General features: G+C 43.7%; 1 protein-coding gene across 1 annotated transcript in view; it reads right to left on the reverse strand.

Annotated features, from left to right (window-relative positions):
* The window catches only part of LOC126281510 (myrosinase 1-like), a 180605-nt gene that overhangs the window by 150104 nt on the left and 11644 nt on the right, over positions 1-18857 (reverse strand). The window contains exon 2 of the mRNA XM_049980533.1: positions 17473-17675. Coding sequence (XP_049836490.1) covers positions 17473-17674 — 202 coding nt within the window. The 5' untranslated portion in view covers position 17675. The remainder of the gene's footprint in view (positions 1-17472; positions 17676-18857) is intronic.

An 18857-nucleotide genomic window follows, 5' to 3' on the forward strand; every position in this document is an offset into this window, starting at 1 on the left:
CTTTTTACCGGAAACTAAAGATGTTTCATGTGGTTTCCGTTGGTTATGCTGCACGCATCCCATCGGAAGTCAATTTCTTCCTAAATTCGCTGTAGCATTGCAGGTGTAACTTGCCCAGTGTCGGCATAAATTCTTGCTCTAAGTTCAGGTAGAGAAACCGGCACAGGAAGTACAAACACGATATCCTTGATGAACCCCATAAAAAAATTCAAGTGACGTCAGATCTGGGGAACGTGGGGGGCGTGCAAGTGCATCACGGCTAATCCATTGACCTGGAAAGCGGTCGCTGAGCGAATCTTGGATATCAGCCAGGTAGTGGGGTGGTACACCATCTTACATGAAGTGAACATTTCGTTCTTGGTCAGCCTCATCGATCTGTGGTATCAAGAATTGTTGTAACATATCCAGGTACACTATCCCATTGATGATTCTCTCACGGGAAAAAGGGGCCGTGCACTTTGTTCTTGCTCAATGCACAGAAAACGTTCAGTTTAGGGCTATCACGAACATGTTACAATGTTTAATGTGGATTTTCAGTAACCCAAATCCTACAGTTCTGTGTGTTAACCCGTGACTTAAGTGAAAATTCGACTCGTTTAAAAAGATGATTTTGTCCAAGAAATGTCCATCCTCACGTAATCGATTTAACAAATCCGCACATAAGTTCTTGCCAGTAATTTTATCAGTGTCTTTTATTGCTTGTACGATCATCAATCGATACGGTTTGAAACGCAAACGGTTTCTGAACACACGCCAAACAGACGTATGTGAGACTTGCAGTTCGCGAGATGCATGCCGGGTCGATTTTCAGGGCTGTTGACAAAACGTCGTCTCACTCGCTCAACGACATCGTCAGATGTGCTTGGACCATCTGACGATTTTCCATGTGTTACTGAGCACCCTGTTTCTAGAAAAAATTTATGCCATTCATAAATTGTAGGACTACTAGGAGAAACTTTAGCGTACCTGGTACGGAAATTGCTCTGAACTGCAGTCGCCGACTCCGATTCTTCAAACCAAAACACACAGCTAGCACGCTCGGGTCCAGTGAAGGCAGCCACCTTTAACGCAACTGCCGTTAACGCTCCTTACGGTGCGTTTCGCCACTACGAAACTGTGCGAGACACAACTTGATGTATTTCCCTACAAATTGACACTACAATCACCTCTGTAGCTACAATGAATTAATTTATATGAATTTTCAAAATTATAAAGTCCTATTTGAAACACCCTGTACTTTATTGCACGCGGAATTACCCTGCCTCATAGAAGAATATATGCAAGACATTCTATGTCTACAAGACCCTTACGTCAGAAATGGACAATTAACTGCACTCCCTGCCATGCCACGATGATAACTGGAGATCGTATAGTCATAGCGGCAATCGTTGTACTTAATAGTAACATCAGACAACTGAACAAGACAACTGAACATCACAGTAATAATTCAGTAACGTTGAGACAAGCAATGACAGACAAACCTGGACGATAGCATACCTAGCCTCCCACTATTTAAACACAACAGATCCTTACACGGATATGGACGTAAATGTGGCATATCTTGCAGAGGTACAAAGTTATTGATGTCTGCGGACAATAATGCCAGTTCAATACTCTGGGATGCAGGTAGAACCGAAGACCGAAGACAAGCTGTTAGTGAAGTATGTCAAGAGAATAATCTGTTCGTATGAAACCTGGAAGACCAACTAATATGGGACACGCAAGTTGGATGACCAACACAGACATTCGTTTAGGCAGTGCCGAAAGTAGAAATACAAACATCACGTGGTAGGCTATATCATCAGCCACGACTAGTGACTATAATATTATTATTACCGACATACATGTCTATGTTACATTTCATTGTACAGACACTAGACTCACTATCAGTTAAGCAGATTGGAACAAATTCAGAATGTCTTACAATATGAACTATTGTATTGGTTGTAGGACTCACAAAATAAATGAAATATTACAGAATGCATAAAACATTGCTACACCACGAATATAAAATAGACCGAGAACAAAAGCACCCTGGAGTACTGAACTAACCAGTCTTAGGCAAGACACAAGACGGAAGAGAAAAATGTATGAATGAACAATTACAGCCACAACTATAGACAAATAAGTTTACAGGACTGTAGAAATGCCAAGTTCCTCCCCCCCCCCCCCCCCTGAACCTTGGACCTTGCCGTTGGACCGAGCGAGGTGGCGCAGTGGTTAGCACGACGGTTCAATCCCGTCTCCGGCCTTCCTGATTTAGGTTTTCCGTGATTCCCTAAATCGTTTCAGGAAAATGCCGGGATGGTTCCTTTGAAAGGGCACGGGCCGATTTCCTTCCCAATCCTTCCCTAACTCCAGCTTGCGCTCCGTCTCTAATGACCTCGTTGTCTATGGGATTTTAAACACTAACCACCACCACCACCTTACCAGTGGTGGAGAGGCTTGCGTGCCTCAACGATAGCAGTACTGTAGGTGCAACCACAACGGAGGGAGAGGCCAGACAAACGTGTGGTTCCTGAAGAGGGGCAGCAGCCTTTTTCAGTAGTTGCAGGGGCACAGTCTGGATGATTGACTGATCTGGCCTTGTAACACTAACCAAAATGGCCTTGCTGTTCTGGTACTAAGAACGGCTGAAAGCAAGGGGAAACTACAGCCGTAATTTTTCCCGAGGGCAAGCAGCTTTACTGTATGATTAAATGGCGTCCTCTTGGATAAAATATTCCGGAGGTAAAACTAGTCCCCCATTCGGATCTCCGGGCGGGGAATACTCAGGAGGATGTCATTGTCAGGAGAAAGAAAACTGGCGTTCTACGGATCGGAGAGTGGAATGTCAGATCCCTTAATCTGGCAGGGAAATTTATAGGTTAAAGTTAGATATAGTGGGAATTAGTGAAGTTCAGTGACAGGAGGAACAAGACTTTTGGTCAGGTGCATACAGGGTTATAAATACAAAATCAAATAGAGGTAATGCAGGAGTAGGTTTAATAATGAATAAAAAAATAGGAGTACGGGTAAGCTACTACAAACAGCATAGTGAACGCATTATTGTGGCCAAGATAGACACGAAGTCCACGCCTACTACAGTAGTACAAGTGTATATGCCAACTAGCTCTGTAGATGACGAAGAAATTGATGAAATGTATGATGATAAAAGAAATTATTCAGGTAGTGGAGGGAGACGAAAATTTAATAATCATGGGTGACTGGAATTCAACAGTAGGAAAAGGAAGAGAAATAGCAGGTGAATGTGGATTGTGGCTAAGAAATGAAACAGGAAGCCGCCTGGTAGAATTTTGCATAGAGCATAACTTAATCATAGCTAACATTTGGTTCAAGAATCATGAAAGAAGGTTGTATACATGGAAGAACCCTGGAGCTAATAGAAGGTATCAGATAGATTACATAATGGTAAGACAGAGATTTAGGAACCAGGTTTTACATTGTAAGACATTTCTAGGTGCAGATGTGGACTCTGATCACAATCTGTTGGTTATGAACTGAAGATTAAAACTGAAGAAACTGCAAAAATCTGGGAATTCAAGAAGATGGAACCTGGAAAACTGAAAGAAACAGAGGTTGTACAGAGCTTCAGGAAGAGCTTAAGGGAACAATTGACAGGAATGAGGGAAAGAAATACAGTAGAAGGAGATTTGGTAGCTTTGAGGGGTGAAATAGTGAAGGCAGCAGAGGATCAAATAGGTAAAATGACGAGGGCTAGTAGAAATCCTTGGGTAACAGAAGAAATATTGAATTTAATTGATGAAAGGAAAAATATAAAAATACAGTAAATGAAGCAGGCAAAAAGGAATACAAACGTCTCAGAAATGATATCGATAGGAAGTGCAAATTGGCTAAGCAGGTATGGCTAGAGGACAAATGTAAGAATATAGAGGCTTATCTCACTAGGGGTAAGATAGATACTGCCTACAGGAAAATTAAAGATACCTTTGGAGAAAGGAGAACCACTTGCATGAATATCAAGGGTTTTGATGGAAACCCAGTTCTAAGCAAAGAAGGGAAAGCAGAAAGGTGGAAGGAGTATACAGAGGGTCTATACAAGGGCGATGTGCTTGAGGACAATACTATGGAAATGGAAGAGGATGTAGATCAAGATAAAATGGGAGATATAATACTGCGTGAAGAGTTTGACAGAGCACTGAAAGACCTGAATCGAAACAAGGCCCCCGGAGCAGACAACATTGCACTAGAAATACTGACAGCCTTGGGAGAGCCAGATCTGACAAAACACTACCATCTGGTGAGCAAGATGTATGAGATAGGCAAAATACCAACAGACTTCAGGAAGAATACGGTAATTCCAATCCCAAAGAAAGCAGGTGTTGACAGATGTGAAAATTACCTAACTATTAGTTTAATAAGTCACAGCTGCAAAATACTAAAGCGAATTCTTTACAGACGAATGGAAAAACTGGTAGAAGCCGACCTCGGGGAAGATCAGTTTGGATTCCGTAGAAATGTTGGAACACGTGAGGTAATACTGACCCTACGACATATCTTAGAAGAAAGATTAAGAAAAGGCAAACCTACGTTTCTAGCATTTGTTGACTTAGAGAAAGCTTTTGACAATGTTGATTGGAATACTCTCTTTCAAATTCTGAAGGTGGCACGGGTAAAATACAGGGAGCGAAAGGCTATTTACAATTTGTACATAAACCAGATGGCAGTTAAAAGAGTAGAAGGGCATGAAAGCGAAGCAGTGGTTGGGAAGGGAGTGAGACAGGGTTGTACCCTGCCCCCGATGTTATTCAATCTGTATACTGAGCAAGCAGTAAAGGAAACAAAAGAAAAATTTGGAGTATGAATTAAAATCCATGGAGAAGAAATAAAAACATGGGGTTCGCCGATGACATCGTAATTCTGTCAGAGACAGCAAAGGACTTGGAATAGCAGTTGAACGGAATGGATAGTGTCTTGAAGGGAGGGTATAAGATGAACATCAAGAAAAGCAAAACGAGGATAATGGAATGTTGTCATATTAAGTCGGGTGATGGTGAGGGAATTCGATTAGGAAATGAGACACTTAAAGTAGTAAAGGAGTTTTGCTATTTGGGGAGAAAAACAACTGATGATGGTCGAAGTAGAGAGGATATAAAATGTAGACTGGCAATGGCAAGGAAAGCGTTTCTGAAGAAGAAAAATTTGTTAACATCGAGTATAGATTTAAGTGTCAGGAAGTCGTTTCTGAAAGTATTTGTATGGAGTGTAGCCATGTATGGAAGTGAAACATGGACGATAAATAGTTTGGACAAGAAGAGAATAGAAGCTTTCGAAATGTGGTGCTACAGAAGAATGCTGAAGATTAGATGGGTAGATCACATAACTAATCATGAAGTACTGAACAGAATTGGGGAGAAGAGGAGCTTGTGGCACAACTTGATCGGATCGGTTGGTAGGACATGTTCTGAGCCATCAAGGGATCACAAATTTAGTATTGGAGGGCAGCGTGGTGGGTAAAAATCGTAGAGAGACCAAGTGATGAATACACTAAGCAGATTCAGAAGGATGTAGGTTGCAGTAGGTACTGGCAGGTGAAGCAGCTTGCACAGGATACAGTAGCATGGAGAGCTGCATCAAACCAGTCACAGGACTGAAGACCGCAACAAGAACAACAACATAAAAAATTAACAGTTATGCGAGAGATGAACGGACTCGTGATATCCGAGACGTGAATTATTTCGTTTGATAAAGTAACTGTGGGCAGGAACGTCGGGCTTGAGGATGCATTTCGCGGTCAGTTCTGAGAGCGGCGCTCGTGAAGTGTCAGCTGCCTCCAGCACTAATCTTCCCTCTTTTTATTCTCTTCTCAAGAACAGAACTTTTATATTTCATTTGAAATTTCATGTAGTACAATTTCAGTAAATACAGCTCCATCTTACACAAGGAAGTGGAAAGGTTTCCCCCAGCCCCACCCCCACATGATGCTGCATGGGCAGCAGTGTCCGCTACCTGAACGGCGCTGTGCGCTGTCACATTTTGCTGCACAGTGGAGCCGTGCATACCGGCTAAGTGGACTGAGTACCAGCACTAGGGCGCGCACGACATTCATCAGATGGCGCCCCCTAATTGTCCAAATGCAGCATTAAAAATGCAGTTTCATGAAATTTGCACCAAAGTTCACCAAAATTCTGTCCAGGGCCACCAAGTCACTCGTCGTTAAGGTCGTCACTCCGCCCTCCCCCTATTTACCCACACCTCGCTCCATCTCTTGTCGCCTCTATGATGGAGGTCACAACGGCGTCGAAGTGATCTGACTCATTCGGAGTGTGGCGTGACCACAGATTTTGCTCTGGTATACAGCTGAACAGAGGAACGATCTTCTATAAATCGGTGCAGATACTGGCCTACGCAGATGACATACATATAATAGCAAGAACCCAAAAAGCACTGGAAGAGACATTTACAGCTCTTGAACAGGCCAGTAGGAATATGGGGTGAATTATTAATAAACAAAATATATGGCAGCTGGAAAAGCACATAGAGAAAATATGCCAAATGTAATAACAATTGGCAATTATACATTTGAGAGAGTTGAACATTTCAAGTATCTGGGCTCGACATTTACACATCAAAATGATACCTCCTTTGAAATTAAGCAGAGATTAATACTGGCCAACAGAGCCTATTTTGCCCTAACAAGACTTCTATCCTCAAGGCTCCTGACAAGTACCACGAAATTAACTATGTATACTTATACGACCAGTGCTTATATATGCCTCTGAAGCCTGGACATTAACAGCTAAAGATATTGAAACACTGGATGCATTTGAAAGAAAGGTACTCAGACGAATTATCGGCCCAATCTGCGAAAGAGGGAGATGGAGGGGGAGATACAATCATGAGTTGTATACCATATACAAAGACCAACCCATCAGAATGAATCATACAGAAGTACCAAAAAGAATATTGAAAGGAAAGCCAGGAGGGCAGAGAGGACGTGGTCGACCAAGACCCAGATGAGAAGATGGTGTAATCGAAGATCTTAGGCTGTAGAAACTGGATAGTATTGGCAAAGGACCGAGAGAGATGGAAGGAAATTGTAGAAGAGGCGAAGGTTCATCATGAGCTGTAGAGCCATGAAAGAAGAAGAAACAGAATGCAACCATTGGGGACCGATGAAAACCATTCGATGAAATCTGAAAGTAATCTGAAGCAACATAGTGTGCAATTTCTTTTTCAGCGCTACTGTTTCGTGCCCTTATGTGACTTGATCACAGGGGATTACGACGTTGATACACACACGAATGAAACAGAAAACGTTAGCTGTAATACCATCTCCCCAAAGCCCGCCCCGAGTTCGGTAACGCCCTCAGGGTCACCGGCGCACCGTTGTTCGGACCTTGAAAATGTCCTTGCACAAAGACAGTTAGTCATTGATTCCTAGGTGCTGACGTGACATTCCTGAGTGCAGCTGCGTCGCTGACCTAGCTCCTGCTGGCTGCGTACGAAATCTGAAGCGCGTCGAAAGGGATGAATGTCACGTCAGCACGCAGGAATGAGTGGACTGGCTGTCTCTGTACAGAAACATTTTTAAACTGTCAAAGAAAGATGCGCCTGTGACGCCGAATGTGTAGCTGACCCAAGGGGTCTTAAAACTACTCTGTTATGTTTCCTTGACTTGTGTATCAGCGTGGTAACCCCCTGTGATCACAACACAGGAGGGCCGAAAAAGTCGCATTTTGACGCTTCGGATCACATTGCTCCCCCGAAATAACCCTAAAAAGGCTTGAATCATGTGGAGCGTGTCAGCAGTGTCGAACGTTGTCAGAAACGTCGTTCTCTCGCACACCACCGTGCAGAGTGTCGTTTTTCACCGCGAAATGTTTGTGAACGCACATCAAAGAATATACGCAGTTTCAGTGAAGCTCTTTAACCCGCCTCCTGAAGACATTTCGTGTCGATTTGAGAGACGATGTGTGAGATAACAACTTGCTTCCAACTCTTGTCGTCGCTATTCTAACCCACATTGCAAAGGCATTAATAGGAGGACTGAGCTTTGGGATTGCGGGATGGCGGGGGAGGGTTGTGACAGCCTTTCCATAGTGTAAATCGATCACGGTGGCGCTGGACAGGTTTCGTGAAATTTGGTGCCAATGTGACGTTAACCAACGCTATACATCACTGAACTTCTGCGCTCTGCCCTTTCTTCCTCGTGTGCCGTTTTAAGCGTCGCCAAACCCAAGGGTGACTTCGAATGACGCCACGCTTTTCCACAATTGCAGAGAGAGTGATGCAAATTTAAAAGTTCTGCATCGCAATGGGAGACAACTACGGTGTTCTAAAAAATGACCCTTTAACGTTGCTGTCCCATTCTCATATTCAGCTCCCACCGATCCGATTTTCCAGTATGTTGTCTAGTATGTTGTTCGCAGCACTTCCTCCTACCAGTACAACCATTTGCGACTGCATGAATTATTTCCTACATTCGGCCGTTTTTGGTCTTCATTTACCCTGGCCTTATTACGCCACCGGCTTAATTGAGAACTTGTAAAATAGACGTTTGTGTAAATTTCATTAACACTTTTCTGAATTTTAACAGCAACAAACAAACAGTTACATTGGAATAATCATGATGCCTTCTGACTTCGAAAGTACTGTGTTTGTAAGGGTTACGTTTGGATCTAATTGTCAATGTAATTAGTTTCAGCGTAGCATCCTTGGAAGTTCTTTTTCGCTCATTACCCTCTATAACAAGATTTTAAACATGGCTGCAACAGCAACTGTTGAAATTCTTCACGATAAAGGATGACAGCCAAAAACAGTTGCAGCATAAAAATTTATTAAAATTCATGACCAAGGTTTCGGTACATATAACCCTTAAAGAAGTAGCCGACTACACCCGATCAACGAAAACCCAAAAAAGTCGAATATCGGAAATAGTTAACGCACACTGAAATTTTTGTACAGTGATAGAATGGAGTGCCATGAACAACGTACTAGAAATCCTGTCTGGTAGGGTTGAATGGAGCGTGGTGGGAGGGGGAGGGGGGAGGTACGTTTGAAGAACGCTTTTGTACGCTTTTATTGAATAACTCGGAAACTGTGGCCCTCTACGAGAACATACTCAGTACAAAATTTAACGAAATTCAATTTCCTAAAAAAAGACCCAGCTCATTTTTCTATAGTTTACGTGTAGCGAGCAAGAGAATAAGAAAAATTCACGGAAACTGGATGATTTATTCAAGAGAAAGTCAATAACACATTGGTCTACCTCTGTCCCTGGTCTGAACAATAAATATTAAAAATATATTAAAAAATCCGATTGTCGCATATTACAGATATGTAGTTCGATGCTTCATTTAGATCTCTAACACACTACAGTCGCACAACCATTACTTAATACTGCCTGCTCACACCTGACTGGTAGAATGCGACCTGTTATTCACAGTTGTTAGTTCAACCTGCCCTTCTAGTCACTGTGCTGATATCGCTTATACACCAAGAATTAAATTAATCTCAAAACTTTTTGCGCGGACAGTGTAAATTAAACGCCAGCGATGAAAAGCTCCTATCGGTGCACAAAAAAGGCTAATATGGTATTGTTTTAAAACAATAACTGGATAATTGGCTGCTAACTGCCTCATTCTACCTTGCGCAGCACCTTTAGAAAATTTCCCAAAAATGTTGGCATGCAAACATATTCGCACTCTTTTTCAAATGCCACTTATCTCTCACTCCCATGAACCCCCCTAAGTGTAATTTGCTCACACCCACTGGCACATCGCTCTAATCCGCTCCCACTTGCCAATCCACTCCCACTCGTCCACTCTCACTCACTCATTCATCCACGCCATTGACAGTCTACCACTACTGTCTGCCTTCACTGTCACTGTCTGCCTCTTACTGCTCCTATCTCATTCGTTCATTCCCAGTGTTTTTGTCTCTTCACACTGTCACTGTCTCTCTCTTCCTTGTTGTCGTTGGCGGAGGACTCAGTCCCTCTTTACCATGGGCTCTCACTCACGTCCACTTTCTCCTTTTCTTTATTCCTCTCCCACTGGTACTATCTCCTTCACTCTTTATCTAGCACTCTTGCGTCGCAGTCAGTTACGTTTCGCAGCCACTGTGTCCCTGTCTTTCCCTCATTGTCTCCTTCGCTCTTTCTATACCACAACCACTGTGTAGTATCTTTCAGTGTTTATACACTACTGGCCATTAAAATTGCTACACCAAGAAGAAATGCAGATGATAAACGAGTATTCATTGAACAAATGTATTATACGAGAACTGACATGTGATTACATTTTCACTCAATTTTGGTGCATACATCCTGAGAAATAGGACCCAGAACAACCATCTCTGACCGTAATAACGGCCTTGATACGCCTGTGCATTGAGTCAAACAGAGCTTGGATGGCGCGTACAGGTACAGCTGCCCATGCAGCTTCAACACGGTACCACAGATCCTCAAGAGTAGTTACTGGCGTATTGTGACGAGCCAGTTGCTCGCCCACCATTGACCAGACGTTTTCATTTGGCGAGAGATCTGGAGAATGTGCTGGCCATGGCACCAGTAGAACATTTTCTATATCCAGAAAGGCCAGTACAGGACCTGCAACATGTGGTCGTTCATTATCCTGCTGAAATGTAGGGTTTCGCAGGGATCGAATGAAGGGTAGAGCCATGGGTCGTAACACATCTGAAGTGTAAGGTCCACTATTCAAACTGCCGTCAATGCGAACAAGAGGTGACCGAGACGTGTAACCAATGGCATCCCATATCATCATGCCGCGTTATACGCCAGAATGACGATGACGAATACACGCTTCCAATGTCCGTTCACCGCGATGTCGCCAAACACGGATGCGACCATCATGATGCTGTAAACAGAACCTGGATTCATCTGAAAAATGATGTTTTGCCATTCGTGCATCCAGGTTCCTCGTTGAGTACACCATCTCATGCGCTCCTGTCTGTGATGCAGCGTCAAGGGTAACCTCAGCCATGGTCTCCGAGATGATAGTCCATGCTGCTGCAAATGTCGTCGAACTGTTCGTGCAGGTGGTTGTTGTCTGCAAGCGTCCCCATCTGTTGTTGACTCAGGGATCGAGACTGGCAGCCATGCGGATAAGGTGCCTGTCATCTCGACTGGTAGCGATACGAGGCCGTTGGGATCCAACACGGCGTTCCGTGTTACCCTCCTGAACCCACCGATTCCATATTCTGCTAACAGTCATTGGATCTCGACCAACGCGAGCAGAAACGTCGCGATACGATAAACCGCAATTGCGATATGCTACAATCCTACCTTTATCAAAGTCGGAAACGTGATGGTACGCATTTCTCCTCCTTACACGAGGCATCACAACATCGTTTCACCAGGCAACGCCGGTCAACTGCTGTTTGTGTATGAGAAATCGGTTGGAAACTTTCCGCATGTCAGCACGTTGTAGGTGTCGCCACCGGCGCCAACCTTGTGCGAATGCTCTGAAAAGCTAATTATTTGCATATCACAGCATCTTCTTCCTGTCGGTTAAATTTCGCGTCTGTAGCACGTCATCTTCGTGTGTAGCAATTTTAATTGCCAGTAGTGTAACTTTTCCATCTTTTTTCCAGACGCCTTTATATCCTTCTTTCTCAGTATAAAAAAGCTCAAATACGTTCATATGCCAAAATTATGGGAAAATTTTTAACGATGCTAAGGTAAAATGCGGCCGCTGGTACCTCAATTTTGACTCAGTCTTTTTTTAATAGTAGCTGCGATAGGAGCATTTGTCCACTGATTCCCTTCATTCCCTGCTACAGAAGGATATGTCATTCATATGTGAAAAGCTTTATGGGTCATTAAAATTTTGGTACTTTACTTACGTGAAACTGAAATAAAGCAAAACTAATTTTACACCTGACACCGGATTCTACGTGTACAGAAACTTTGCGTGTGCTTCACTACAACAACATTCCGTTTTCACAACCCTTCTGATGATAACGTGGACTCTTTGAAGCATATTTCTCCGTGCTACTTCGCTTTATTAAATACGTTTACGTGCCTATTTTACGTATGCAGGTGGGATAACTTTGAACATCTGAATTTCGGGAATGGACAAATTTATGAACAAAATTTTCAAGATTATTTGACCTAGGGATCTTTGGAATATGTGATAAAAATTTCAGTCAATTACTTGCATAGCCGTCTTCGAATCTGCGGCTCGATTTTGGTACCGGAAAACCACTTTTTTCGCATTTTCTCAGGAACCGCCCATGGTGCCTGCATAAGCCCCTTAAGGCGCCGCATTGATCATATATTACGCAAAAAGAACGAAGCGATTTTTTTCATTTGCCTGAGCAGGGAGAAGTGTGTAATATTGAAACTTTGACACTGTAGTGCAGGATAGTTACAGTAAGATGGTCATTCTGTTGGGTTTAGAAATGGAACGTAGCCCAAGGGTTATCCAAAACACTTAGTTCAACCTTTCTATCACGATGACGACCCGAGGTATGTGCCCCGAAAAACTCCAGTTTTTATACGCGGCTTTTGAGAACACACACTGACGGAAAGATCGAGAGGGCCAAAGCAACATGTCGACACTCTGTAGACCATGTTGGGCTACAACAGTGGTATCTGGGCGAGCAATATCTTGTCGGAAAATACTCCCCCTCCCCAGAATACTGTTCATCAATGGCAGCACAACAGGAGGAATCACTAGACTGACATACAAATTTGCAGTGACAGTGAATGGGAGACACACTAGAGTGCTCCCACTGTCATACGAAATTGCACCCCAGACCATACTGCAGGTGTCCGTCCAATGTGCGTAGCACGCAGACAGGTTGGTTGCAGATCCTCAACTGTCCTCCTTCTAAGCAGCACACGGCCATCACTGGTACCGAGGCAGAACTACCTTTCATCAGAGAGTACAAAAGACCTCCAGCCTGCTCTCCATTGAGCTCTCGCATGACACCAATGTAGTCGGAAACGACGGTGGTGTGGGGCAGATGCAGTGCACGCTACAAGGCGTCTGGCTCGGAGCTGACCTTAAAGTAACGATTTCTAACATTTCGAGGTGTGACTGAGGCGCCTAAAGCTGCTCGTATTTCTGTTGCAGATGCTGTACAATGCGTCAGAGTAATACGTCGAACAAGATTGTTTTCCCTCCCGGTAGTCAAATCTGTCTGCCCGGACCCCGGTCTTCTTGCGACCGTACATTGTCGTTTCCACCGCTGCCAGCAATCGTGTACAGCGGCGACAATTTGTTTAAATGGCTCTGAGCACTATGGGACTTAACGGCTGTGGTCATCAGTCCCCTAGAACTGAAAACTACTTAAACCTAACTAACCTAAGGACATCACACACATCCATGTACGAAACAGGATTCGAACCTGCGACCGTAGCGGTTGCGCGGTTCCAGACTGTAGCGCCTAGAACCGCTCGGCCACTTCGGCCGGCTGGCGGCGACATTACTGTCAATTCTCTCTACAGCATCACAGAAGGAAAATCCATCTTCTCGTAGCTCTCCCGATCTTGATCAAAATCAGTGAGGTGTCGATAATTGTGTCTTTCTTGCCTCGAAGGACATCTTGACTAACGTCAACTCACCACGTCAAATCTTGAAGGTAACTAACATGAGCGATATTCCGGAGGTAAACTAGGTTCCCCGGATCTCCGGAGGAACCTACTTCGAAGAGATACAGGCCGAAAGAAACTTTCAGGTTGGGGACATGGAACGTTAAAAGTTTGAACAGGCCAGGAACGTTCCAGACGTTATTAGACGAATTAGATAGATACGATGTAGACAATACAGCTATTCAAGACACTCGGTGGCAGGGGGAGGGTAGCATAAAGAGGGTTAACTATACATTTTTCTATGGATGTGCGGAAGCTCACAGTTTCGGAACAGGTTTCGCAGTACAGAGAAAAGTGCTTCACGCAATCAGAGGCATAAGGTTCATTAGTGACTAACTATCACTTATAGTGCTCTCCGGCACGTGGAAAGGACTAGTAGTAATTAATGTAAACTCACCAACTGAGGACACTGAAGAGGTTGTTAAAGACGGCTTTAGTCAAGAACTGGATCAGCTGTGGGATGAGCTCTCCTCGGACGATACAAAATTAATCATAAGTGATTTTAATGCAAAGATAGGGAAGGAGGAAGCATTCCGGCCTACAACTGGGAAAGAAAGTTTGCATAACATTTCGAATAATAATGGCACAAGGGTGGTTAATGTTGCTGTTTCAAAAGACATGACTGTTGAGAGCACTTATTTAAAAAGGAAGGACATTCATAAAGCTACTTGGATCTCTCCGAATGGACACACCCGAAAAAAAAATTGATCATGTTCTTGTAGATCGGAGATGGCTCGCTAGTATAGACCCCGATTCTGATAATTTTCTTGGAGTTGCCAAAGTTGCCTACCTACAGCAACATCAAGGTGTCACAATGCAGAACGTGTTAGGTTCGACGCTGACAAGCTAAATGATGAAAACTTTAGAAGAAGGTACATGATAGAAATTTCAAATAGGTTTGTGCTCTCAGGACACAGGAAGATCAAGACGAGGATGTAAATACACAGTGGATCACTGTGAGGAATAATGTCAAAGAGGCAGCGAAGGTCACAATAGGTACAATTAAGAAGAACAGGAGGAAACCGTGGTTTGATGAGGAATGTACGAAATTTGTAGAGGAAGATGAAAAGCGCGATTAGATTGGGATAGAATGGGAGACAGAAAACGAGAGGAGTTCTTGAACATGAGAAGAGAAGTTGGTCGTAGGCTACAGGCAAAGAAGAGGGTTTATTTGAACAGTCAAATTAAAAAAAATGGGAACAAACAGTAAAACAAAAAGACATTAGGGAACTTTACATAGACATAAATGGGTATAGGAAGCGGTTCCAGGCTAGGACAAATGCACTTCTAGGGGAAGCCGGGGAAATACTGACAGACCCCCGTATTAAGTAAATGGAGGGCGTATTTTGAGCATCTATTAAATGTACACCAGGAAGCAGGATATAAGCAGGCGTACGAAATACATACAGCAGAACTTCAGATACCTGAGCCAACGTTAAAGGAAGTGAGAGATGCAATCAACAAATTGAAAAACCATAAAGCAGCAGGATCAGATTGCATAACTGCAGAATTAGTTAAAAATGGGGGACAGAAATTGGTGGAAGTAGTTCACAAAGTGATAACTAAAGTATGGAACTCAGAGACGATACCTGAAGAGTGGCAGTAGTCGATTCTGATACAAATTTTTAAGGGTGACAAACTGGATTGTAGTAATTATAGAGGGATATCGCTATTACCAGTATGTTCCAAAATTTTCTCGAATATTCTGCAAAGCAGGCTTACACCATATGCAGATGAAATTGTGGGGATTACCAAGCTGGCTTTCGGAAAAACAGACCAACTATGGACCAAATGTTCACCCTGAGTCAAATTTTGGAAAAGAAATGGGAATACAATAAATCAGTTCAAAACCTTTTCATAGATTTTACAAAAGCATATGATTCAGTATCGCAATCAAAATTGTACAGAATTCTTTTGGAACTTGTAATAGCAGAGAAGTATGTTAGACTTAAAGAAGCGAGTTTGAAAAACACTAAAGGTAGAGTACGCGTTGGGAAATTGGAGTCAGAAGAATTTGTAATAAAGAACGGACTTAAGCAGGGAGATGCCCTGTCTCCGCTACTTTTTAGTTTGTCCTAGAATATATTGTTCGAATGGCAGCAGATAATTCAGAGGGTGTAGAGTTAAATGGTGATATTAAGATATTAGGGTATGCAGATGATCTAAACACCATTAGCGACAGGAAAGAATCTGTAACAGCAAATGCGAATGCGTTAATCAAGGCTAATGAAGATGTAGGTCTAAGGATAAGTGAAGACATAACTAAATACCTGGTTACTACCAGAATGTCAACAGCAGTAGATCAGGAAATGTTAACAGTTGGAGACATGAAGTTTGAAAAAGTGAACACATTTAAGTATCTAGGCGTGGACATCAGTTCGAGAAATGAAGTTGAATCCGAACTGAAGAAGAGATTACGGGCGGGCAATGCGTGATACTTCTCACTGAATAGATTACTTTCATCACGGATATTGTCTAGGAATTTAAAGATTAGAATATACAAAACTATTATGGGTGTGAGACTTGGTCTTTCACTGTGCAAAATGAAAAGCCGTTTCGATTATTTGAAAACAAAATTTTGAGGAAAATTTTCGGAGCAAAAAGGGATGATATTAGCGGAGAGTGGCGAAAACTGCATAACGAAGAGGTTTACGAACTTTATTCAAGCCCTGACATAATCAGTATTATTAAATCACGTAGGCTGCGATTGGCGGGTCACGTAGCTCGAATGGATGAGGGCAGGACAGCGTGCAGAGTACTGGTAGGGCACTTAGAGGGAAAACGTCCTGTGAGGAGACCCAGGCGTAGATGGGAGGTCAATATGAAGGCTTATTTGAAGAGCATAGGTATTGAAGGTGAATGGAAGGAAATAGCCCAAGACAGGGACAGATGGCGAAAATACGTTGCTCCGGTAATGGACTCTCGAGTCCGGTATGACCAGTGAGTGTGTGAGTGTGTAACTAACATTTAGGACCGTTACAGTGTGTGTTTAAAGCAAACCTGATTTGCAACCTCATTGTGGCTCTACCTGGGAGCCTGTATCTAGTATTTTCTCGGTCTCATGAACAAATAAAGCGAGTTTGGTCTCAGACGATCGCTGTTTCCGGAATCCATGTTGATTCCTACAGAGTAGATTCTGGGTATCCAGAAACGACATGATACGCGAGCAAAAAATATGTTCTAAAATTCTACAACAGATCGACGTCAGATATAGGTCTATAGTTTTGGGCATCTGCTCGACGACCCTTCTTGAAGACTGGGACTACCTGTGCTCTTTTCCAATCATTTCCGTTCCTCTAGAGACTTGCGGTACACGGCTGTTAGAAGGGGGGCAAGTTCTTTCGCGTACTCTGTGTAGAATCGAATTGGTATCCCGTCAGGTGCAATGGACTTTCCTCTTTTGAGTGTTTCCAGTTGCTTTTCCATTCCTTGGACACTTATTTCGATGTCAGCCATTTTTCCGTTTGTGCGAGGATTTAGAGAGGGAACTGCAGTCCGGTCTGCCTCTGTGAAACAGCTTTGGAAAAAGGTGTTTAGTATTTCAGATTTACGCGTGTCATCCTCTGTTTCAATGCTATCATTACCCCGAGTGTCTGGATATGCTGTTTCGAGCCACTTAACGTAAGACCAGAACTTCCTAGGATTTTCTGTCAAGTCGGTACATAGAATTTTACTTTCGAATTCACTGAATACTTCACGCATAGCCCTCCTTTCGCTAACTTTGACACGGTTTAGCTTATGTTTGTCTGAGAGGTTTTGGCTGCGTTTAAACTTGCAGTGAAGCTCTCCTTGCTTTCGTATGAGGTAGTGCAAGCTGTCGCACGCTTGCCGAACACGCGCAGCAGGTGAGTGAGTGGAATTGCGAGCGCGCGCGGCCGCAACCGACTCACCGTCGGCGTTCCAGGCGCCCTCGACCTGGACGGCGGAGGTTCCGGCGCCGAAGAGGAAGCCCTCGGGGAACTGGTAGAGCCTCGCCTGCGACCGCGGCTGGCCGGCCCTGGAGGCGCTCAAGGCGGCCGCGCCGCGCTGCAGCAGCGCCGCCACCAGCACGGCAGCAGCGAGCCGCCGCAGCCACTGCCCTCCGCCCTCCATCCTGTCGGCAGGCCGCCGCCACTGTTACACACACTTAAAAAAAAGTTCTGCATCACCTCGGTCCCGAGAGTTCCGGAACCTGTACACACAATTGGAACAGAGATCAACATAAACATCATTTCCGACATTTTCATTGCTCATGAAAACCACACATTGCATGTCGTACCACCATACAGCGCGACCTTCACAGGTGGTTGTCCAGATATGTGTACAGAGCGCTACATCTAATACCCAGTAGCACGTCCTCTTGCACTGATGCGTGTCTTTATTCGTCGTGGCATTCTACTTACAAGTTCATCAAGGCACTGTTGGTCCAGATTGTCCCACTCCTCAACGGCCATTAGATCCCTCAGAGTGGTTGGTGGGTCACAGACCTTTTCTGTGGTGTGCGTACTGTAAGACCTTCGGTACACACACCATCAGATTATTTGACTTGTCGCTCTAACGAAGCAGGTGAGTGTCAGCAATATGTCTCTTGGTCTTATCGTGGCGCGTTTATCCTTTGCCGTTAGGACAGAAATGCCACTGGCACGCTTAGAGTATCAGATTGACAGTGACCAACTTTAAACAGAACTTGATTAATTTTCACGCACATTTATTAAAATAATAACAATCATAAACCTTACTTAACTTGATTCTGGATGCTATTTACAATTGTCAATCTGAAGTTCCTTTGGTCTTGGTACGTTACTCTTATTCTCACATATCTCTGATACTTGACAAAGTGTCTATACATTTATGGCTATGTGCAGGAATATGGTAATCTTATCAGGTGCAGACTGAAAGGTGACTATATACTGGTACAGACAAATGCAGACTCTTACAGACTAATGCAGACTGTTACAGAATGGTGCAGCCAAATAAGGACTGACTAATTGGAGGTCTGTAGACTCATTATAATGCCTCGCAAGTTCAGGTATCACTGCGCGAGTGTGATCCGCGAGGACAAAAGTTTCTACGTTAGCAGCAATCTCATTGGCTGCGTTACATATTAATACGTGGATCGGCGGAAGCAGAATTTGGTCCGTCTCTAAGGCAGCCCCATCTCGTAGTGCGCAGACGGACGAACGCTGCGCCTGCACTGTCATACTTAGTGGGGCTCGCTCTAATGGGAAACTTGTGTACGCACTGACTACGCGGAACTATGTACACAACATTTTCAATCTGTCTTAGGCATGTTCGA

Source organism: Schistocerca gregaria, chromosome 7, assembly GCF_023897955.1.
Source record: "Schistocerca gregaria isolate iqSchGreg1 chromosome 7, iqSchGreg1.2, whole genome shotgun sequence".
NCBI lineage: Eukaryota > Metazoa > Arthropoda > Insecta > Orthoptera > Acrididae > Schistocerca > Schistocerca gregaria.